General features: G+C 34.3%; 1 protein-coding gene across 1 annotated transcript in view; it reads left to right on the top strand.

Annotated features, from left to right (window-relative positions):
• Nucleotides 1-24,991, top strand: part of SLC38A10 (solute carrier family 38 member 10) — a 66,293-nt gene that overhangs the window by 9,817 nt on the left and 31,485 nt on the right. Inside the window, exons 3-10 of the mRNA XM_074260394.1 lie at nucleotides 4,024-4,069; nucleotides 4,964-5,057; nucleotides 7,615-7,758; nucleotides 9,708-9,832; nucleotides 17,319-17,421; nucleotides 18,891-19,073; nucleotides 22,503-22,614; nucleotides 23,929-24,035. Coding sequence (XP_074116495.1) covers nucleotides 4,024-4,069; nucleotides 4,964-5,057; nucleotides 7,615-7,758; nucleotides 9,708-9,832; nucleotides 17,319-17,421; nucleotides 18,891-19,073; nucleotides 22,503-22,614; nucleotides 23,929-24,035 — 914 coding nt within the window. The remainder of the gene's footprint in view (nucleotides 1-4,023; nucleotides 4,070-4,963; nucleotides 5,058-7,614; nucleotides 7,759-9,707; nucleotides 9,833-17,318; nucleotides 17,422-18,890; nucleotides 19,074-22,502; nucleotides 22,615-23,928; nucleotides 24,036-24,991) is intronic.

Here is a 24,991-nt window from a genome sequence, read left to right as displayed (position 1 = left end):
GAATGACCCAAATGAAATTGTTCTGAGTTTCACAATTATATGATATTCATTGACCATGACCCAGAACTGTGTGAAGTGGGCTCTTGTCTCAACTGAGACACTTTTGGCAGTATCCTCAGCACCATTGTCCCCTCTAAATTGCTACCATGTGATGACAAACTAGGAAGGATGGTCATGTACATACATAGCTTAGTAATGCAACTATGCAAAATTTATACCTCACATTTAATGTATGTAATCATTATATCATATAATAGAGATAAAAATTGGTCCTGTAATTTCACTAGCATAACCCACAAAGTGAGAACTTCCTGTCCCTTTGCAACTCAGCCCCCTTTTAATCACCCTTCCCTTAGAGAGCCACCTGGAATAGTTAGAAGTCAAGTCATTTATACAACGTCTTATAGGATCTGACTTAGGGCCTTCCAGGTAAATTCTCTATCCACAAGACTGTGTTGCCTCTCAAATTTCATAATAGTCAAAAATAGTGGAAGGGATTAACTTTCACTTAGTGAAACAGAACCCTGGACTTATTATAATCAGAAGATCTAGATTTGGGCCTCAGCTCTGATCCTGGTCAAATCATGTCACTTTGAGCCTCAATTTCCTCATCTCTAAATTTGGGATAATGGTATTTTTCATTGCAAAGAGAGACCTTGCCCAAATGTGCTAACTAGAAGTTAAACACCTGCCTTAGGTAATGGCGGATACCTTGCAACATGTTTCAATTCTGACATGCCAAAAAGTTTTGTTAGGACTTACAGTATTGGCCTGTTAGGGAAACCGGGATAATTTGATTACCTTACTCCTTTGTAATTTATAAAGTGCTATATAGCGGTAAACTCTAATTAGCCTAATAACATTCCCATTTATATAGCACTTTGAAGTTTTGAAAAGCATTTTATGTATTTTCAGCTTTGATCTTCATAGTAACCCTATGAAGTAGATGCTATTAACCTCGTTTCGCAGATGAAGAAACTGAGGCTGAGGGATTGTTTGCTCGGACAGGTTCACACAGCTGGTAAGCATTAGAGGCCTGATTTGAATCAAGTCAAATATCCTACCATGCTGCCTCTGTTGAGAATTTTCAGTTATAGTTTAATCTTTCTCAAACCTGTTGATGTTCCCATAAGCCAAATGATAAAGAGTTGGGATTCAACTTTCTAAAAGGCAGGGTTTCTACAACCTCCTTTCCCCATAGCACTTTAGGATTGAGGCTTCCTGTGGTCTCTTAGGGCTGATGTCTCTCTGGGAGATCAGTAGTTCTTGGTGTTCTCCAATACCTGCCTACTATGTGTCCTGAGTATTACCCCATAGCACTTTAGGATTGAGGCTTCCTGTGGTCTCTTAGGGCTGATGTCTCTCTGGGAGATCAGTAGTTCTTGGTGTCTCCAATACCTGCCTACTATGTGTCCTGAGTATTACAGAGGGACTGGTAAGAGCCAATAAATACTGACTCACCAGGCTGTGTATAATAGATGATTTCTTGGAGGAAGGGAACAGACCAATGATCTTGTCACGATCAGGAGAGGGAAAGGGGGAGATAAGAGAAGACATGGGACAAAAAGGGACAAAAAATCTGTGATTTGGGGCCTGGTTGCTCTTCATGTTAGAAGACAATCAATGTGACATCACTGTGTTGGGGTCAAGGTATGGTGTATCTGACTATGGCTGATCACAAGTTCCACCATAGGTCAGGCACAAATAATCCATATGAACATTTGGAGTGAAGAGGTCTCTAATTTGTGCATCTCATTCCTTTGGAGCCCCTGTACTTCTGCTTTCCTCACAGAACACAGTGCCTTCTTTGATCGTGCCACACTATCAGTGCAGTCCTTTGCCAGTGTCTCCCAAGCAACTCCAAAATTCTTCAGAGAGACCTTGAGAATAAGCTTGGAGACAGGCTCAAAAGAATTATAGGCACTGAGGCAATGAGAGACTAGCAGCTAAGTAAGTGTACATCTTCTATCATCTTCCCCCATTCTCCCTCAATACTTGTTTACTTTTAGGATCAACATTGAAAGTCAGTATTATTGAAAGCATAGTTTTCCTGTCCCCCAAAATATATCTTGGAGTCATAACATAAATAATTATTTTATAGTTAGGGAAAAGGTTAAAGAGCAGGGAATGGCAGCTGAGATGAATAAAAGAGTACAGAAAAAGGTTGAGGAAACAGACAAATTTCTCTGCTTTCACAATTTTGCCCAGGATCAACCCTGTTTCCCTAAAGCCATTTACCTATGCTAGGGTACCTGTCTAGTTATTTAATGAGGAAAAAAGTGACACCTACTGACTCCAGAAAGACTTCTTGGGGGAAAAAAAAACTGCTTTGGGGATTTTCTTATTTTTCTCCAAACACTATTCCTGACTTTTCTTAGGTCTTCTAAATTGTACTGCAGAATCTCAACTAGAGAATTGCTCTCCTGGCTTCTAGAAAGGAAAGAAAAAAGAAATTCCTAGGGCCTTGAGAACAACTTGGTTTGATGCATTGAAGTTTGTATTCAGAAAATTTGCTGATTTATTATGATTGTGAGTTCTTTAATTTAAGACTAATTTTCCTCTTTGGCAGTAAATTTGACCATTGGATGTTGAGTAATATGGCTGTGTCATAGCAGATTTGGATTAAACAAAAATAAAGGTCCCTTGGTTAACATTAGTATAATAATTCATTATATTTAGATTTCTACTTGATAACACAAAAGCTTTATCAGCTAGTGCTAAGGTGGTAAAAATCTTGGAAAACAATTTCTTGAGTATATTTCTGAAAAGTTTTTTTCTTAAGGTCTAAGTAAAAACTTTTGCTCAATCCTGGTCTTTTCTCCCTTTTAGCCAACACTTTAGAAACAAGATACCAAAGGTCTTATTTTCTAAACAGTTACTCAAAAAGAAAAGATGACTGTTTTTCAAGCCCCTTCACAGGAAATAAGCATGCTCATTTCCTGCTTTCTTTTCAGGGGGGCTGTCATTTCTAGTAAGGGAAGAAAAAGAGGATCAGGAAATCTGGGCAGCTGACCATCGCTGTTTCCTTTCTTTTCCATTCACAAACATTTTTCTTTTGATTTCTTCCTCAGAGATTTTGATTTTTCCTTCTTTTAAAGTTTGAGCATTAAGGAACACTGGGATTGTAATAGAGCTGTTAAGGTCATAGGAGAAACTTGCTGAAGTGAACAATTTTACATTTCTCAGCTACTTGAACACATACCATCATCAGGAAAGCTAGCCAAGCTCTTTTTAAACCATGTGATTTGTACTAAGATAAATTGCAGAGAACTGAGGCTAGAATGATATATGTTAATAAAATACACAGAAGTGGAATGTATTGCCTATTTCTTCAGGAGCCTATCTTTAAAAATGCAAACATGAGCTTTCTGGGTCTTTTCCCTTCTCCAAATGAAGTAATGGAAAGGATACTCTTCATTTTCTGGTACAAACTCTGACCAAAGGATTAAAAATAAAAGCATTGGAATAAAAATTACTTTTGGTGTGGGCTGTGAAAGCTGGGGATTCTGGTGATGGGACCGAACATTCTGGGCACTGTCTCAGTTTTGCTAAACAACATCAGGCGGTTCAGTTTATAATAGGCTACAAGGGGGGGGGGAAGAGATCTGATTGAAATTTTGCACTATAGTGTTTTTTTTTTTTTTTTTTTTTGGCCACACAGCATCTATACATGCATATTTTCTATTCCAAGCAGATTTTCTTTTAATGGTTGCCATGTGTGGGAAACTGCTACTTTGCAGTGACTTTTTTTTTTTTTTTGAGTGGAAAAAAAGAACCTGCCTTGTGTCTAACTATTACTTTGTTCTTTTTTTTTTTAATGTGGTTTTGATTTGTGAATGGTATGTCCAAAAAAGAAAGAAAAAGAAACAAAACTCCTCAGACACCTAGAAATCCCAGACTAAAATGTTTCTGTAAGATTGAAAATTGCCCTATATGTTATCAATAGCTTTTCACTGATATATGTGGCATTATCCAAGTCATGTTTCACTTACAAGATTTTGTTGTTGTTTTTTTTAATCCAAGCATTTCATGCCTATGGAAAAGCAGGAAAAATGTTGGTGGAGACCAGGTAATCTGTGTACTTTACTCTTTGATTGTCATATCCTTCCTCTCATCCCCCACCTCTAATCATCCTTAAAAGCAAAAAGACTGAAAAATTGTTACAGAATGAATAATATTTTTGGTTTGTGGAATTTTCACCAAGTTTTTATACATTTTTTATAAACACAAATCCAAGAAGTTTGTACTAAGATGAAAGCTTAGCTTATATTCTTAAAATGCTTAGAATCAACTTTGAAAGTATTTGTTTTACTAATAAAAATGGAAGAAAAGAAATGGAAAAGTTTTTTTAATGCCACAAAATAGAACTTCTTCAACTAGAGTTATAACTATGGAGTGCTGTTCTCTAAAAGGTAAATTACCAAATGTGTGACTACTTAAAGAAATATTAAATAGAAAAGGCTATGTTTTTCTTTTTTTCCTTTGGAATACAATTTTGTCAGATGGTAAAATTTTTGAGAAAAAATGTGCTCAGGATTCTTGATTAGGAAATTGCAAATTACAGAGAGCAGCCCTTTTGAAAAAGTAGTTGATTATTCTTTTAACTTGTCTAATATTGCAATGCTTTTTTATAGTACCTGAAAGAACTTTTAGAGATTCCTGTGGAGAGAAAAATATAATACTACATAAAGGAAAAGTTTAGTGTTATTCAATATTCAGACTTAGTAGAATGGTGAACCACACAAAACATCTCCACATCCTATAAATTGTTGGACTTTCTAAATTGCATCTTTCATTAAATCTAAATCAATAGTACTATGTATACAGTGTTCATAGCACACTATTCTTTCATAGAAATCTGAGCTGGATCTGATTTTCTGCTAGGGTGACATGGCTTTGATTGTGATGAGACAATGGAATCTTTTAAAAATATAATTTAAAACCCCACTTTCTGTCTTTATAGTATGATTGGACTGATGCTGGGAACCTGCATTGCCTTCTATGTTGTCATTGGTGATTTGGGGTCAAACTTCTTTGCACGGTTGCTTGGATTTGAGGTAAGTTTTCAGACATTTCAGTTTACTTGAATTCAAACTTATTCATATTGCAGTTAATTTAATTCATTTTGGAAAATTTATGTCTTATAAAACTAGGATGACAGTGTTTGAAACTAGGTATAAAGTCCTTATTATGCCTTGCTCACTAGTGTGATCTTGGGTGAATTAATTCATTTGTTCATTACCCTGTTTCCTTATCTGTATAATCAGTGCTTTATCTCTCTTCTGCTATTACATCGATTTGAGGATCTGATTAGCTCTGTGATTGAAATGATTTTAAAAACTGCTCTTGGTTGTAGAATAATTCTTTAAGTATTAATCAACAATTTGCTTCAGATTATTTTTAATATATTGAATTGCGATTACCAAGTGGTCTACTATACTTTGAGTATGTAACAATGAAAAAAAATGATAAAATGATACAATTAGATGTTAACTCATACCAGAGATGTCAATCGTATGCAATCATATTAAATTGTAATTGGAAAATATTTAACAAAATAACTAAATAGCAAAACATAGTTAATATATTTTCAAACTAAATTAATATGCATCCTGTAGGTATATATGGATTGGTGGCTCCTATTTCTTTGACATCACTGCCTTACACAGAGTGGAATAATTATTTTAATTGTAATGCTGAATTTGTATACTTTTAAGAGAAACTTCTGGTATGCTTTTGTTGTTAGGATAGTCCTTATTCTTGAATTTTTAGTTTGGTTTTCCAAAATTTGAAAACAATTTCAAAATCAAAACATTTTTTATTTCACTGTAAAAATCTAGGAGCAGATTAATTTTACCTCCAAAGAATTTGCTCCCTATCCTTCATCTGCTTCATCCTTGACTTCTCATTCTCCCTTGTTCCACATCTCCATTCAGTGGCTGATCATTGTTTCTACCTTTCCAAGTAACTCTCAAACCCATCCCCTTCTTTCTGATCTTATGACTATAGTCTAGTTCATCTCTCTCTCCTGAAGTTACTCTAAGAGCCTCTTACTTGTTTCTGCCTTAAGTCTCTTCCCTCTGCAGTACATTTTCCCACATAGCTGACAAGCTGATTTTCTTAAAGTGAACATCTGACTATGTTACTTCCCTACTCAATAAAACTCCAGTGACTCCCTATTGCCTCCAGATTCCCTGCTTAGCTTTTAAAGTCCTTTATATGCTGACCATAATCTGCCTTTCCAACTTTATTGGACATTATTCCTCTTCTAACACACTATATCTAAACTTTCTTTATGGCTTTTCCTCACATATGACACTCCATTTCTCATCTCTTCACTTTTGTACTAACTGCTCTTCTTTCCTGAAATACTCTCACACTCACCTTTATCTTTTTTCCTTCAGAATTCTGCTTGTGACACTTTTCTACATGATGCTTTTCTTGATTCTCCTAGTTGCCAGTACCCTTTCTCCAAATTTACATTCTACTTATTTATAAATTTGCATATGCTTAGGTATATATACATTACTTCCTCCAATATATTGTAAGCTCCCTGCGAGCAGGGACTGTTTTGTTTTTGTATCTTCAGTATCCAGCATAGTATCTGGCATATAGTGGGCATTTAATTAATGCTTGTCTAAGGTTTATTATTATATATTATATATTTATATGTATATATTTATTATTATATACCTATTATATATAGGTATATATTTATTATTAATTAGTGCTTGTTTGCTAAGGTTTCCTAGTTCTTTGGGAATTAGCAGAGTGGAAATTCTAGGCAATCACAATTTTCTTTTAATTTCCACTACCTATCCTTATTATACGAAAGAAAATATTTATGAGACAATGCATGATCCCATTTTCCTAATTTTTGTTTTGTAGATGTTATAATTCTACATTGGAATGTTCAGATTTTCTATATGAAGCATGTGATTCCTTCTCCTGCCACTTACGCTTTAAATCCAGGAGTAAATATGCAGATATTTGGGATTGGGAAAAGACATTTTAGAGGATCTGGATCTGGTTCATATCTATGACATCTTGATGCTATTCTTATTATTGTTATTTTGACCTAGCATTTAGTAGGTCCTTAATAAATTCTTATTGAATGATTAAGGGATTGTGAAGTTAAGAAAAAAACTATCTTCTGGTTTTAGCCAAATTAGATATGTATTTCTGGGCCCTTTGAGATTTTTGTTATAAATAGTAATCTTGAAGGTTTTGATTAATTTTCTAGATCAAAATTTGGAGACTTCTATCTTTTCTGAACCATGGTAGCTTTAATATCCTAAAAATCATTCAGATAGTCTCAGTCTGTATTAGATTATCCTCTTCTCTCATTATTAAGTTTTAGCTTTTAATAAGTATCCTTGGCAGTCACTCCATAGTGCAACAGTGGCACCCAGTGACTAGATAGGTTCATCACAGAAATAGCCTTCCCTCTATGCTATTATTACATGGTAGTGGGAAAATTGTCTTTTTGCTTTGGGCCATTCCCTTAAACTGCTTTACTGTGTCCCCAGATATACTAGGTTTTTTTTAGTTTATCAAGACCCCTTGAAGTCCAAGTTGATGAAATCAATATTTCTAATTTCCATGTATTCTCAGATGACTGGCAGCTTCCGGATATTCCTACTCTTTGTTGTCTCCTTGTGCATTGTCCTTCCACTGAGCCTCCAGAGGAACATGATGGCTTCCATACAGTCTTTCAGTGCCATGGCTCTTATCTTCTACACAGTGTTCATGTTTGTGGTGAGTATTTGTAACTCCTGGATGGTTTTGTTAATATGCTATTGGTAGTGAGGAAAGGTGTTGTAATAATAGTTACCAGTTGTAATAAATAGTTACTTAGTTAAGAGTATTTTCTAAATAAATCATTGGTTTCAAATTGACTTTTTAAGAATGCCATAGTGACTGCTTTGGTCTCTAACTAGTTGATACTCAGAAGCATAGCATAGCTTAATATATCATTGTCAGAAAGCAGGAATGGATCATTTTCAAGGCAAATTCTTGCCACCAGCTATCTACTTGCTGAAATTAATGATAAAAATAAGCCATGTTGTGCTTTTCCCACTTTCTTATGATAAATAAAATGAAGACCCTCAGAGTTTCTCTCAGAAGCACTCTACCTTGTGCTTACTGGCAAAAACAGGTATGATTAGTTTGGACTGAGGTACCAGAGGAAGAAGTCATCAATGATTTGGGTATGTGCATATGGCTTTGACTTGATTATATTTTATCTTAAAGAACAAAAGGTGCATCTTAATTTATATTTTGGACATGAGGTTTTATTTTGTGATTACCAGTAAACTGCCATTCAGGTGACAAGTAGCTAATAATTAGAAGGTCTTGGATTGTTTTAGAGCAGAAGTTCTTAATCTAGGGACCACAAAATTCTAAGGGATCTATAGATCTCTTCAGATTTCAGGGAACCCATGAATTTAGATGCAAAAATTTGCATATTTATTGCAATAGAGTTGGCTTCTTTTATAATGCTGTGAATTTTATTTTATGCATTTAATAAAGTTATCTGAGAAGAGATGTATAGGTTTTAACAGACTGCCGAAGGGCCCATAATACCAAAATAGTTAAGAATCCCTGCTTTAGAGCTTCAGAGAGTTCTGTGTACTGGATGTACCAGATATTCTGGAAGCATCAGAATGAACCAATCTTAAATGTTTTAAAGATCAAGCCATCTTCCATATACCACTATATCCTTCCTTTTGCATAAATAAGAACCTCACTAAGCCCCCTTATATAGTGAGCAAAGCCTGAGGATTGAGTCAAATTTCTTATTTGGCCTGCTTCATTCAATCCTCAGAGGTCACTCACCTAAGGATGCCAGGTGTAGCCTCTATATCACAGAGTGGCATCTGCCATATTAAATATTGAAACTTGCTTTAAAAATTAGGAAACGGCACTTTATAAGTGAGTAGAGCTCCTCATGTCTTTTTTACGTTACTACATATAACCCTTTTGTGTATAAACTGACATAAGAGTTGTGTTGTTTTTTTTAAACAGTGGAAGAAAAGGCCATTGTCCCTTAACTCAGTTGTTTGACAGACCAGTTCTAGTAACCCTGTTTGTCACTTTTAATTACCTCCTTAACTTTAAATAGCCTTGTTTTTGGTGACTTTTCATTTTTTAAATGGTACTGTAGTATAATTTTGGCAGGGTGCAGAATTATTTAAGAATCTGCCGATATTGGGGAACATCTTTCTCTGCCATCCCTGTAAGTAAAGTAATACCATGGATTGAGCAGGGAATCCATTTCTGTTTGCTTTAAGTGACCCCTTATGTGGACAGCTGTTTGAATATATTAAGGAAAACTGAGCACCTGAGCACAATTCTGGTAAAAACATTCTAATACTGTGGTATAGATGTATGCTAATGGTTTGTATTCTGAACAAGTAAAAATGCATCCTACCTTCCAAAAGGCCTCTACTGCCTATTTGATTACCTATTGAAATATTATTAGATTGGGTCAAAGATGCAAGAGAAAATCTAACATCTGAAATTCACTGAGAAATCTAGACTTTAATAAATGTTTGCACTTGTTTGAGAGTTGCTGCATTCTCCTTCCTCTATCACAGCATTACCAATATTAGCATCCTGTCATTAATTTACTGGGGAATTTGTTTTTTTTTTGAGATTTTGTTTTTGTGTCAATCTTAATGCTTCTTACTTTTTCTTGGCTGCAGATAGTACTGTCCTCTCTCAAACATGGCCTTTTCAGTGGGCAGTGGCTGGAACGAGTTAGTTACACCCGTTGGGAGGGCATTTTTCGTTGCATTCCTATCTTTGGCATGTCTTTTGCCTGTCAGTCGTAAGTACTTCCTGTTCTCTGATTTTCATGGCGGTGATATGAAATGTATTTTGTAATGATAAAGGGTCATAATTTACTGGGTTAAATGGGAATTATCTTTACCGCCCCCCCTTTAATTGTGTATTACAAGCTACTGAAGAATAATGTCTACTTTGGTTTTGATCCTTTCTCCATCACTCTTAAGTTGAAGGAGTTGTATTTCGGTCACGAGTTAAATTGAAACATGTTTTTAGAATAACTAGTTAGATTGCCTAGTTTGCCAGACTCTCAACAAAAAAGAGAGTTGGCAGTATGGATTTTAGCAACAACCAAAAACCATCTGAATAGGCAGCTTTCTTAATCTTTTGCCAGAACTTAACTGTTTGGGAATATTTAAAAGGAAATTGCACAAACATTGACTTCAGATTGTTGCTGATATGCTTATAGAGGCTCACATTGTGTGTGTGTGTGTGTGTGTGTGTGTGTGTGTTTTCTTTTTGGCACATAACACTATGTAAATGCAGATCAGGTTATTTCCATAATTCCAGCAGCATTACCTTCTCTACCAAAATGACAGGAGCAAGTGATTCATGCTCGGTTGGAATAGTAACCAGCTCAAAATAGAGGCGTAAATCCAAATGTGGACAGGGAAAAGACCATCAACGTTAGGGAGGCTGGCAGAACTGGGCTTCCCCCCTCCTGTAGTTTTAGTGAACATGTATTGTGCCAATCGTAAACTAATGTGACAGATAAAATTTGTTCATGCTGCTGTGTTTACACCCACATGCGAGATCCAAATCATCATTTCCCACTTATCGTCTCTCTCTTGGCAGCTCAGTTTCTACCAGAACATGCTCCAGTCTTGCTGTTTAATGTCTCCATTATAATTGGTGACAGAAGTTATATTCTTTTACAGCTTACCTAGTTACCAGTTGTCTTGTGTTTTTTTTTAAATGCCCAATTGCTCTCTTGTGGTCGCCACGTAGTTACTAGCACACATTTGTTGGACTTGGAAACTTGGGCAAAATTATATGGTCTGGAATAGTATGTGCACATGTCTCTCTAAATATAGATTCTGTTATACCAGTTAAGTAGCAATCTAAACCTAAAGATAAAAACCTATGTTTTCTCTGTATGTAAAAATAACATGTTTTCTGGACACTTGTAATGTCATAAGTTTGTTATTCTCAGACTTGGTGCATTCAATTTTGCTGACCTCTTAATCCCCTTCTTAAAAATATATATTTAACACATGTAGAAACATAATAGTTCTATTCTCCAGTAGCATATGTGTGTATATAAATGTCAGTGAAGAACAAGATTATGCTGCTTATACTTGTTGGGAATAATTGAGTTATAAAACTTGGTTTCATTTGTGGTTTCATATCCTTTGTGATTTATTATAATTATTATTCATTATTAGACCTAAAATATAATGTCTTCCTCTTTGCTCCCTTTGGTCTTGTTTCCTAAGATATTAAATACTCATTTATTATTTGAAAAAAACAATTCTTGGATCAAGGTTAACATTAAAAGTTAATATTGAAGATGAAATAACATTTTACCTTGAATGCTTGAACTCTGTCACTTATTATGTGATTTTAGAGAAGTCATTTCTTTTTTCTATGGACCTCAGTTTCCTCAATAATAAAATAAGGACTAGGTTATATCATCTCTAAGTTCCTATCCAATTCTGCATACATGATCTTAATCATGAGGTAAGTTTAGAGATTCTGAATTTGAGAATCTGACTAGAAATCCTGGATTTGGCCAATACAATACAATATATTCTCAAAAGTAATCAGAAAGAGAAAGGAGCCATTTAACTTAAACATTAGTCTTTAACAAGACTGCTTTGGCATATACATATGTGTGTGTGTGTGTGTGTGTGTGTGTGTGTGTAGACATGGATACATACTTATATGCATGTGTATATACACAGATACATAAAAACATAAATGTATGTATGTGTTTTATAAAACTCCTCTGAGTATGTGGGACATAAATTTTTTGTTGTTATATCTTATCCTTTTGCTTCATGAAGGATTATTCTTGTCTGGCAGGGAGCTTGTGGTCAGATGTTGATAGTATGTGTAGCTAAACATCAAAAGGCAAAATAAATATGTAGGCTTGGTTCTTTGACCACAGAAAGACTAGACCCTTGAAAATAGTTTGACTTTTAGACTACAAATTCTTCTTCTTTTTCAATTATGGCCTCAGGGGAATTGATGTCATGCAACATTTCTTCTCTGGTTTCTTTAACCTGGAGCATTGGAGTTTATACTGGATTTGGAGTCAAAATGACCTGAGTTCAAATTCCAGCTCTATCTCTTGGGGTCATGTGTTCTTGAGTAAGTTCCTTATTTTCTTTGCATCTCAGTTTAAGAGGCCCCTTTTAAGGCCCCTTCCAGTTCTTAGTTTTGATCCTTTGAGCTTTCCTACTTTATATATTTATATTGTCTTTTAATAGAATAAGTGAGGAAGGGAGAGCCTTCTAGTAGTATTCAAGTCTCTCATTGGGGTTCACCCCATTGAACTCTCATTACAACAACTATGGATAGGCAGCACATTGCACTGTGCCAGGTTAGGGATTAAAAAGTTTACTATTCAAATTTTTTGAACTTAAGACTTTTTTTGCTTGTGAGAACTTAGATTTCCTCTTTTGGCAGCATGGCTTGCTAATAAGTATGCCTATTAGTATTGTCTTTATTTTGTTTGATGGTCAATCTGCATGTTGGGATAGATTTACTGACACATTCCTTTCTAATAGATGTGTTTGGAATAAGAATAGGCAAACAGAATTAGCATGCCCTCTCCTGACCGAAGAGAAAGAAAACGAAGCCTTCATGACTGCCCTTAGCATCATCCCAATCCCGCAAAGAACTGACAAAATGAGACTTGAAGAATTTTGAGTCTAGAGTATAATTATCATAAAGTGTCTCTAACTCTTGTTCTGACAGCTGCAAAAAAAAAAAAAATTGTTGGTCATCACATTAAATGACTTTTTATAGTAAATATGCAAAATTTAAAAACTGAATAAGTTATATTCCCTGCACATATGTATATTACTATTTTTCAAGTGTTTCAATGTAGAGAACCAGTCTTGAAATAATAAAAACTCAGAGTATGACAGAGTAGAGACCCATGTAGAAGTTTATCTCCTACTTTATTGTAGCAGTGATCTAGAAAGAATACCAAATCAAAGAATGATAGCAGTTAGTTCTGTTATCCAGCCTAGAATCATGAAAAAAGATAGCCAGATATTGATATTGAAAGAGGGATCCTGTCAGAGAAGCTAGTGTGAGCCTGAGTAAATAGACCAGAAGCCCATAGCTAACCTCTGCTTTAGGAAACTCTAAATGGAACACAAGGCCACTCAGTATCCTGGTTGTGAAAACATTAGGTGAAAAAGAAAACTGTAGCAAGGAATTTTCCTAAAGCCTGCTAGTGTTCTGAGTCTCTGAATGCAGAAATATCAAGGGAAGTGAAAGCCAACATCAAGAACTCAAGCGAGATAGGTCAGAACCAAATAGAACTTGATCACTCTGTCTAGTGCAGAATGCAGTGGAAGTGAAGTGGAACCTGGCCTTGGCACAGTCTCAAAATAAGACTGAAAATAGAAAGAAGATATTGAATACTATGATAGAATATTGTAGCTCATAAGTTGTGTAAGAGGAAAACCTCAGAGGAAGAGTAATTCCACAAAAATATAATTTTTGTCTCTAAGAAAAAAAAAAGCTTCAGAACAAGGCTTTGAGGAGTCTCTGGAAGAAATGAGACAAAAGATTTTTTAAAATGGAATTTTAAATGAAATAAGAGTTCTGGAGGAAAGAACTGGGGAATCAGCTTGGAACACAGGATATAAAGATACTTAACACTTTGACAAATTATAATATAATACAAATTACAATTATTTCAAATAAAATTAATTCAATGATTTCATGAAACTGAGAAATACTCAAAATGAAAAGATTAGAAAAATAGACAACAATATAACATATCTACTATCAAAAACTATCAGAAAAACAGGCTAAATGGGGACTGTTTAAAGATCATTGAATTTCTTGAAAATTATGACCCTCCCCCCTAAAAAAAAATCTGGATAATATCTTTCAAGAAATCATAAATGAAAATTGCCCAAATTTATTAGCACCAGAGGTCAAAGTGAAATAGACTCCACTGGTAACTTCCTGAAAGAAACCCCAAATGAAAATTCCCAAAAATGTCATAACCAAAATCCCAGAGCTTCCAGGTCAAAAAAAAAGTACTATAGGCAACCAGAAGGACCAAGGAACAACAGTCTGTATCATACTGAGTCTACAGCTACTACTTTAAAGAAGCATTCTATAAGGCAATATGTGTGTGTGTGTGTGTGTGTGTGTGTGTGTGTGTGTGTGTAATTTTTTCAAGCATTCCTGGTAAAAAGACCTCAATAGAAATTCTGGAATGTAAACACAGAAATCAAAAGAAGATAAAAAAGGTAAAATACATTTGAGCAATTTTAAGGGGCTAAAAAATGAGGGGATTTCATTGTAATAGGGGAGAAGAGACAAGTATGTTTTCAGAATCCTAATGACTTCAAGAATGACATTGAGAATTAAATAGGATAAACAGGAATTGAGTGTTTTTTCTCTTTTTTGATAATTTTAAGAGAAGAAAGCAAGAAATGAATAAAAGAAATAAAGAAGGGGCCACTTAGAATTTTTATTCATGAAAAGAAAAGTATTAAAAAATGGAGGAAAGGGGTGGGACAAGGACTCTCATCTGAACTGGATAGAGGAGAGTTGAACACATACATATATAGAGAGAGTTTGGTGTGTAGATCTAGATAAAAAGAGGGGAAAAGAGTTCAAGAATAAGGGTAAATTTGGAGACATAGAGGTAGCAAGTGGTGGATTATAAAGGGAGAATTAGGAAAGAAAGTATGAAACCTAGTGATGGGGTCTGGCTGAGGGAAAGAAAGGAAGGTCAATAAAATGGAAACATTTTGATTCAATTGATTACATTCTTTTTTCACTCACTTTTGTAAAGAAGGGGATGGGAAGCCAAGAGAGGACATAATAAAGGGAAATACAAAATTAGCAGTCATGACTATGAACATGAATGGAATGAACTGACCTATAAAATGGAAGAGAATAATAGAATGAACTGCAAAGCGAAATCCAACATTATGTTACTTTCATGAAGCCCATTTGAAACCTAAAGAGCCACAAATAATTAAAATGAGTGACTGAAGCAGAATGTATTTTACTTCAATTGAATCTTAAAAAGCAGGTATAGCTATCATCATCTGAGAAAAGGTGACAGTAAAAATATACATAGTTAAACTTGAGTGAAGATGTATAAACTGATACAGAATGAAATGACCAGAACCAGAATAATGATTTATAGAATCTTTACAACCTGAAATAAAAACAACTTCGAAAGATTTAAGAACTCTGATCCATGCAGTGAACTACCAACATTCCACTGGCCTAATGATGAAATAAATACGCTTTCTACCTCTTGACATTGGCAATGGATTAGAAGTGAAAAATGAGACATAAATGTTTAGACTTGCCTATGTGTAGATTTGTTTTACTTGACTATGTTTATTAATTACAAGGGAGAATTAATTTTTTTGTGGGAGAGAAGTTGGGGAAAGGGGAAAATCATTTAAAAATAATGAGTGTTAATAGAGCATTTTTAAAAATGTGCAGAAGAGAAATGGTTCAGAAGGAAAAAAAAGTGGAACATCTTTGGACCTAATGTACTGAATGTATTATATATTACAAAGAAACCAAAATAGTATAATAGAGATTTGCAGTTTTATATACAGTCCTCTTTTTCTAATATGGAAAAACTTATTTTTGCTTGTATTGTTTAGAATAACAAAAATATTAAATATATACATAAATTAAAAAAAATAAAGTCCCATCTCTATCAGTACATTGACTTTTGGCTCTAGGCAAGTTATTTAGGTCCTCAGTGGCCCTTGGAAACTCTGAAAGAATAGTTAGTGCTTGTTGTAGATACTTCATTACCCCATATTTCAGACACTAGCCTCAATTTCAGATGCCCCCCCATGGTCTCATAATTAATAAATAACAAATGCACTTAAAAGTGAATTCACATTCACATTGCTGTGTATTTTCTGAATCATTGGATAGCAGAAATACAACTATTTAATATTGTGAGAATCCATGAAATGTTTCATAAAAAGGATCTGTTCTTGAAAAGATTGGTCTAGAGCTAGAGTTTTTAACCTGGCAGGGTCCATAAAAAAAATTAATAACTGTTTCAGTGTATTTTACTTTATTTATATATATATATATGCATGTACTTATTTTATATGTTTATTTTATGCATTTAAAATATTTCTCAGAAGAGGTTTATCCATAGGTTTATCCACATTGTCAAAGGAATCTGTGACATAAAAAAAGATGAAGAACTGCTGATCTGAAACTGATTAGGAAGTGATTACTGAACTTTTCATTATATTTTCTCTGTCAACTCTCCCTCAAAAAAAAAAATTCACTTTACTTTTCTTTCTTAATTCAAATCATTCCCCTCTACCAAAGTTAGGATTCTTTGCCTAAAGTCAACTTCACCTTAACCTTTTTCCACCCTGTATTTGCAGATACATGCCCACTTGTATCCAATTCTGTTTCTCCAGTTAAACTTTTACCTCTATTAACCCATTATTAGAAACTTTTATGCCTCTACCAATATACTACTAGATACTTTGATGTGCCCTACACATACATACATTATATTCTTTTAGCCTTTATCCATTCAGTTCTCCTAAAAGGGGGGGGGTCAAAAATTTATGGACCATAAAAACATGTCAAGGAAACATGCTTCCTCAAATCCTGTATGTACATCATATTTCCCAACTAATGTCTCCTGACTAATCCAGTAGTCTCTTATAATTGAACCAGACTTGAAATATATCCAGTAATAGGATAGGAAAAAGATAAGTTGCTAAAATGTGTTCTCTCCCTTCTTCTGTTATATTTAAAGAGTGTTACAAGCCTCAAAAATATTTGTCAGAGTTCTTTAGGTTTTTATGAATTGGGCAACAATATAACAATAGACTTTATATTTTGAGTTTTAACTTTACTTTTTTTCCCAATAATATTCTGCTTTCACTCTGTAAACAAAGCATTACTTTAATTATCAGTATGGAAGGCTCCAAGAACAGTCATCTCCCCAATGCATATTGGAGCAGCTCCATTAGTATTTCAGTGAAACAAATGGCCTATCATTTTTCTGCACTTTTGAAATGTTTATATCATGTATGTTATTCAGGAGGAGAAAGGGTTTTAAAGCGATATGTTTACTTAAAATGATAGCATTATGAAATCTCTTGGCATTTATCCTATAAATACCGGTACAGCAATTTTTTTTTTTTTTTTTTTTTAAGGAGGAGAGAGTATCTCTCCTAGATTGGCGGCATCTAGGGTGGCATGTTTTTATTTGGAACTTTACTTTCTAAAATACATTGTCTTTGCATATTTTTATGTAGCCAGGTTTTGCCTACCTATGACAGCCTAGATGAACCTTCAGTTAAAATAATGAGCTCCATATTTGCTTCATCACTTAATGTGGTCACCACCTTTTACATTACGGTAAGGAATCTTTATGCTTCTATTTTATTATTATTTTTTTTAATCTCTTTCCCTAAAACCTTTCTCTGTAAAGAATATATTAAAGAACTTTAGACATATAAAAGTAATTATAATTCTTTCTTAAAAAATAATTTTAAATTGTTATTTTTATCACCTGTATCTCCCACTGTCTCTTCACTTATATATACCCTCCCAGAGTTATATTATAATAAAAAATTTTAAAAGAGGAAGAAAAAAAATTCAGCAAAACTAATGATATATAGTGTTCTTTACTCATTGCTTTCCTGCCTTTGCAAAGATAAGGGAAAAGGTATTTTCTTATATCTCATCTTTATGAGTCACGATGGTTCATAATTTTGCAGCATACAATTTTGATTATTTTATTCTTTTGATTTATGTTGCCATTGAGCATATTGTTTTCTTTGTTCTGCTTACTTTGCATTGTATTAGTTTATATAATTCTTCCTATGCTTCTCTGTATTTGCCATAGGCATCAGTAATATTCCATTACATTTATGAACCAAAGTTAGTTTAGCCATTTTCCAATCAATGGCCATCTACTTCAGAGGTGTCAGACTCGTGATTACAAAACTCCTTAGTGCTTTTGTTGTTTCAGTTGTTTCTGATTCTTTGTGACCCCATTTAAGGTTAGGTGGTTTGTTTGTTTGGTTGGTTGGGGGAGGGGTTTGGCAGAAATACAGGAGTGGTTTGCCATTTCTTTCTTCAGCTCAGTTATAGAAAAAGAAATTGAGGCAAATAGAGTGAAGTGATTTGCAAAAATTCACACAGCTAATAAGTGTCTGAAGCTGTATTTGTACTCAGGAACATGAGTTCCTGACTTCAGGTCCAACACTATCTACTGTGCCAACCAGCTGATCTACACTAATGCTATCTAATCCAGATTAAAATATAATTGGGAAATATTAAAAAAAATGAAGATGCAACATAGGTAAGGTTAATTTGTGTTTTATAGAGATTATTTCTATTTGAGTTTGGCAACATTGATTTACTTTGCTTCCAATTTTTTATTATTACAAAAAGTGTTGTTATATGTACTTTGGTGTATGTAAGACTTTTCTTTTTCTCATTGACCTTTTTAGGGTATATGCCTAATGGTAGAATTTCTGGGTCAGAGAGTATCATTATTGTATTTGGAAGTTATATAGCCCATAAAATTTAATCTCATTTCAACTTTTTTTTAATATTTTAATTTATATTATTGTAGCCGTCATGCATTTTGTTCTACTGTCTGGTCTTTTATCAGGTCATTTTCTCTCCTTAGAGAAAGTTCACTAAAATATAAAAGTGAATAATGGCTTGTAAAACACTTCTTGCCTTAAGGAATTTGGTACATTTGAAAGCCTTTTTGATACTGTCCTTGCTACTCTTATTACTCTTATTAATTTACATTAAGATACATATTGATCAGAACTATCTTCCTACCTATCATTTCTCTTCTATTTGGACAGGTAGGATTTTTTGGCTATGTTAGCTTCACAGAAGCTATTGCTGGCAATGTGTTAATGAACTTCCCTTCAAATCTGGTGACTGAAATGATTCGAGTGGGATTCATGATGTCAGTGGCTGTTGGGTTTCCCATGATGATTCTACCTTGCAGACAAGCATTGAACACTCTTCTTTTTGAGCAGCAGGTAAGATTCTTTTGTAACTGGTTTTAGAAAAAAAAAGTTGGTGATATAATATTGGTCTCTTTCAGCCTTTTAAAAAGTTGAGTTTTTTTTTGTTTGTTTGTTTTTTTTTTTGTTTTGTTTTTTGGGATGAGGCAATTGGGATCAAATGAGGCAAGCTTAGTTTAGGGTCACACAGCTAACAAGTATTAAAGGTCAGAGATTGGATTTGAGCTCATGTCCTCATTACTTCAGGGCCAGTGCTCTATCCATTGAGCCATGTCGTAGTACCTAAAGTTATTCTTTGTTCTGCTGTTAAATAGAACTTTTGTTAATATAGTCCATCCTATGTTAAGTTGACATTTAGTAACCTTTAACAGGAATTTGTTGCATTTAACTTGGTGAAAAGGATATATATATAACAATATTCAAATATTTGAATGGTAGTCATATGGAATTCATTTCAACAAGTTTTAAGTACCTAATATGTACAGGTATGCTAGGTATTGGTGGAGATGCAAAATTTAGATGCCTCTGGCCTTCTTGACCTTATAATCTTGTAGAAACCTAACAAAGAACAATAGGTTTGTTTTGCTTGGTTCTAAGGGTATAACTAGAATTAATGGGTTAGAGTTATAGTAAAACAGATTTTAACCCAGAGTGAGGAAAAACTTTCTAGCAATTTGAATTGCCCCAACTACCACAAAATAGATTTGCCTTTGGGGACAATGAATGTGGCTTTACCAGAATTCTTTAAGTTGGGGTTAGATTATCTGTCAGTAATGTGGAGGGGATTCATGATTTGAATAGAGGGTGAATTAAATGACCTGTGAGGTCTTTTCCATTTCTATGATTCTATCTTTTGTCATACATTTTACTTTTAGAAGGAGACAAATGACATTTTTTAAAAAAGCTGATATTAGCAATATGTTGGGGGAAAAAGCAACTTACAAAATAATGTCCTTGGGGCAGGACAGAGTCAACCTATTCTCCAATATCTTTTGCATCTTTAGTACTATTCAACTGATGAGTCAGAATGAGAAGCTTGAGACATGTAAGATCCTGAACCAGCAAAGAAAGGTTAAAATTATGTTTAGTATTTACTAAGATGAGAAAGGGGATGGAAACATTTTAGAGAGATTTTCAGTAATGGGTTGAAATTCAAAAGGTCTGTCAGTTGTGTGACCCTGAGTTATATGGAAAATGTATTTAATTGGAAAACTCTATTCTGCAAGCACTTTGATTAATTGAGCTTTTACTGTATGTTGTTGTAGTATTATTGCCCCAATCTGTAAAGAGCATTGCTCTGGAAATATCCTACCATCAATCCTTCTTGAAGCATTCTGCAATACCTATTGGAAAGTGATTCAGTATTGCTTTGTAGGACCATATAAACATTAAGCAGCCTTTTCACATGCTTTAGTTGCCTAAAGAATATGGATCAAATTTTGGTTTTTGTCTTGCGTTGCTTTTGGCCAAGAGGCAGCTTTTTTTTTTCTTCTCCTCCCCTCTCTTCCCCACCCCCCTCAGACCTAGCTGATTTTACCATAGCCTGGAATACTTGTTAGTTTGCATAGGTGTTTTGGCTGGTGGAGGAGTTGTAAAGTTAAGCTGTAGCCAGCAGTGATTGTTCTTTCACGTTTGTGGGAAGGAAATCATAAAGCATCTCCGTGACCCTTTGATGTGTCCCTTCTATCTTCTAAAGATCTTCTTCCTTATTGCTACTCTCATCCTTGACATACCCTGACCATGTCATCCTGGGTGAATCACTTAACCTTGTATTACTCTAAACAACTCTCTAATTCTCTTAATTGGAGAGAAGTTGCTGACCTGCAATGGTCCAAGAACATTTTCTTACGTCGGAATTCGCTATTATTAATGAAATCATAGATCCAATTCTTGTCCCTATTTTAACTGCTATTAAGTTGAATTTTTCCTATATCTTAGTTTAAGTTACAAGTCCATAGGATTATGATTGTAGGCTATTACTTTGTGGCACTCCTTAAATATTTGGGAATAACAAAATAGCTTTAATATGATTTTGAATTTATAAAAGTGTATAGGTGGTCTCAAGTATAAATGATTTAAGTCTACACTTTAATTTAATTGCTTAAGTTTAATTGCTTAAGAGTCCTTATAAAAGAATTCCAGAAGCTGCTCTGCTGGGATTCAAAGTAATGTTTTAAACTCCTCTTTTTTTCCTACATGTTAAACCTGATGCTTATTAGATGAGTTACTTCTCTTCCCATTAGCTATTCAAGCACCAATTTAAAAGTAATACATGATTAAGGTCACTGGGGGAGAAGAAACTTATTATCTAGGAGAAAGGCAAGACCAGTGTCATGTTGCAGTAAAGACTTTCCCACAATCAAAAGCCTGGCTAGATGTTTTCATTCCTTTGAGTATATAGCTTTTTTACTATTCCACGTGGATTTTTTTTTTTTTTTTTACCATAGTTCTATTTACCAAAAAAAAAAAAGTCACCATTTGAAATGAAATGAAAATCATTAGTGATTTGAAATTAGTGATATGAAAATTACTATTTTGGGGTAATGTATAAATTCTGGGATTTGGGCCTTGTCCTTTTTTGACATGTGCCAAAGGCTTATTTTCCTAAATTTGGGATAATTTAGAATTCTGGGAATTTTCTCCAGCTTTTTTGTAGGGTAGTCAGTAGAGCAAGTACTCCTTGCAAGGAAAATTTCATACATGATAATGTGAGGTTCCCTGCCTTATGCCTGTAAATCAACATTTCTTATTTGTTTAAATGCTTAGAAAGAAGACAAATTAGAGATATTCCAGGGAGGTGGTACTAAGAAGATTTTAGTTTAGATATGCTACCTGTTGCACTTACTGCCTTTGATTTCCCCTGGTGCTTATTATTCAGTGTTTTACATCATTCTTCTGTTAAGAGGCTAAATAGATGGTTAGTGTGGGTAATATTCCATCTGCTAATTTTAACCTGGCCAACTCAACTTGAGGTGTTAAGGATACTCCTTTGGAATTGTGCTACTCCCTGTCCAACATAGAGCCTTTCTGCTCTACTCTCTTATTTCTTTTTCCTTGTCATGGTACTGAAAACAAAAACCAAACCAAAACAAAACAAAACAAAAAAGCATAAGTAAGGATTTGCCCTTAATATTTCTAGAAGAATTTTTAAAGTTCATGATTCATTAGAGGATGTGAAATAGCAGCTTTTTGCCATTTTGCCAGTTTAAATTGCAATTTCACATTAAGATTGCTCAACCAAATCTAATTGAGCTGTTAACGTTTTGCCTATGTAGACCATTGAATTGGCTCTTTTACAGATTGGTGAATTGGCAAGTGAAATCACCATTTTAACCCCACTTTGAATCCTGTCTTATGTGTAGAACAGAACTCTTTGAGTAACTGCTTTACAGTAGAGTCATAGGGGAAAGAACTTATACTGTGTTTTGATTTTCCTTCTTGCAGCAAAAAGATGGTACCTTTGCAGCTGGAGGTTATATGCCCCCTCTTCGGTTTAAAGCTTTAACTCTTGGAATTGTGTTTGGAACTATGGTTGGTGGAATCATGATCCCAAATGGTAAGGTGGGAAGGCCACTTGAGATGGCATCCTTCTAGTTTTTTCTTCTCTTTTCCTTTATTCTTTAGATAACCCAATCTGTGAGGTTTTGGACACCAACTCCTGCTTTGTGTGACCTGCTGCACAAAAGCTTTAGAGTTTCTTACCAACGATACCTAATTTTTCATTACCTTTCTCTTTAATTTCTTATAATAGAAAGTGATTCAAAGTCCCCTAAGTTCACTTTAGTGAACAAGGAAAGATAAAAATTTAGCATATTCATAAATAACAATAAACAATATGGATTTATGATTACAGAGGCAGGGACTCCCAGTGAAAAAAAATTATCCATGAAAGTTGTTTTAAGATGAATTGCTATAAAGTAGATCACTCCTTCCATTGCCTTATAATATTATTTCAGAAGTATGCTCCTTGAACTCTAGGCAAAGTATAATGCTTGTTGCCTAAATCCTGGTAAGCAACAACAACAAAAATGTCTTTTTGCTTATCAGACCCTGGGAAAATATCCAGTATATGCAAAAGACTAAAGTTGGATATTTAACCCTGACCCTAGGCACCAATACAAAGGATCTACTCTTGTGTAGACTCTGGGCTTAGAGAATAAGTCCTTGCTCCATGCTGCTATATGAAAACAAGTAGTATTTTTGGTTTTATTTGTCACTTAATAAATAACAAATTGGAGGAGATTTCTAATCCTTTAGATGTCAGGAATCACATATAATTAGAGATTCCACAGTCTATTTCTTCAAAGATTCATAAATTGGAAAATCTCATATTGGAGCACGAACAATGATCTTGTAGGCAGAGATATATGTATTTGGGTCCTAACTCAGTTTCTCATTTGTGTGACTTCAAATCACTTAACTTTTCTGTGTCTCATTTTCCATATTTGTAAAATGGGAATAATAATTTTTAAACACTATTCATTCCTGTGGATTGTCATGAGCAAAGTGCTTTTCAAAAGTGTTCTATAAATGTCATTTACTTCTTCTACTGCTACTGCTGCTAGCATTCTGGATGCTTGATGAACCTCTCCAATGGTTATAAAACACTTTTTGCACATTCTTCATCTGAGCATTTCTACTATTTGTAGATCTGGAAGCTGGAGCTTCAAGAGGTAATGTGATTTGCTGGTAGTAAAGATTAAAGTGGGGAATTAAAACCTTGACCTTGATAATGCTTAGCACTTTAGCATGCTGCCATTACATAATGATCTGAGCGCTTAGTAAAATATTTCTTTCACTTCCTCAAAGATTGTCCTCATACTTTTATTCTCGTTCCCATCCATTCATTGCTTTTCTTTCTTATTTCTAGTGGAGACAATCCTAGGCCTTACTGGTGCTACAATGGGAAGTCTCATCTGCTTCATCTGTCCTGCACTTATTTATAAGAAAATCCATAAGAATGCCCTTTCCTCACAGGTCAGTAGTGTTAATTTCTCTACTCTGTAATACTGGAAGAATAATGGAGTTATCTTCATCAGGACATAAGACCTAGAATCCATTCGTATGTTACAACAGGAAATGTCTTAGTTGAAGAGGTAGCAATGATCTCTCTGTTTAATGATTATGACCAAGTGCCTTAATATGCTTTTGGAAAGCTTTACTTCTTATCTCCCTAACAGAAAATGGAGTTTTGGTGTTACATGGAGAATATTAACCTACAGTTTATTTCATTTCAATGAGCTCAGATTCTGTTGCCACAGAATGGGAAACAGAGACCTGTTGGTACAAATCCAGACAGCCTATTAACTTCAACCTGTATGAACTGCACCAGAAAACCCATACTTTTTAGCCATGCAAAATTGCTATTTCTAAGAATAGCCAAAATTTTATAATCCCCCCATATCCAGTCTCTTATCAAAAAAAAAAAAAAAAAGATAATACTTCTAAACAAAGAATAGTGCCTGACACATGGTAAAGATTATATAAATGTTATTATTATTGTTATATTATCATTATTGCCATTTCTACCCCTACAGTATTTCTTTCATTTCACCTCACTTTTTTTTTCAGATCCTCATCACTTCTTACCTCTATTATTGCAGTGGCCTTCTAATTTTTCTTCCAGCTCCAATTCCCAATTATATATATTAATGTACATAACTGGAGGAAAAGTGTTGCTACCTTAATATTTGGTTAAGATTTTTATTCTTAAAAAAGATTAGAGAGATGGTTAGGTCTTACTTTGTTGTCTTTTGATAGAGTGATTTCGATACATACCTTTCATCTTTTTCATTGGATTACATATATTATTTTGGGTTTTGACTGAAGAAGACAGTATATTGTCTTCAGCCTCTTACTTTCATTTATATTGTACTTGTCTCACAGTGGTGAGCTATGGCTCTTAACATTACTTTTAACTATTGCTATTGTGA

Source organism: Sminthopsis crassicaudata, chromosome 4 (assembly GCF_048593235.1).
Source record: "Sminthopsis crassicaudata isolate SCR6 chromosome 4, ASM4859323v1, whole genome shotgun sequence".
Lineage (NCBI taxonomy): Eukaryota > Metazoa > Chordata > Mammalia > Dasyuromorphia > Dasyuridae > Sminthopsis > Sminthopsis crassicaudata.
Note: the sequence above shows the minus strand (reverse complement) of the source record. Positions and strands in the feature narration are given on the sequence as shown.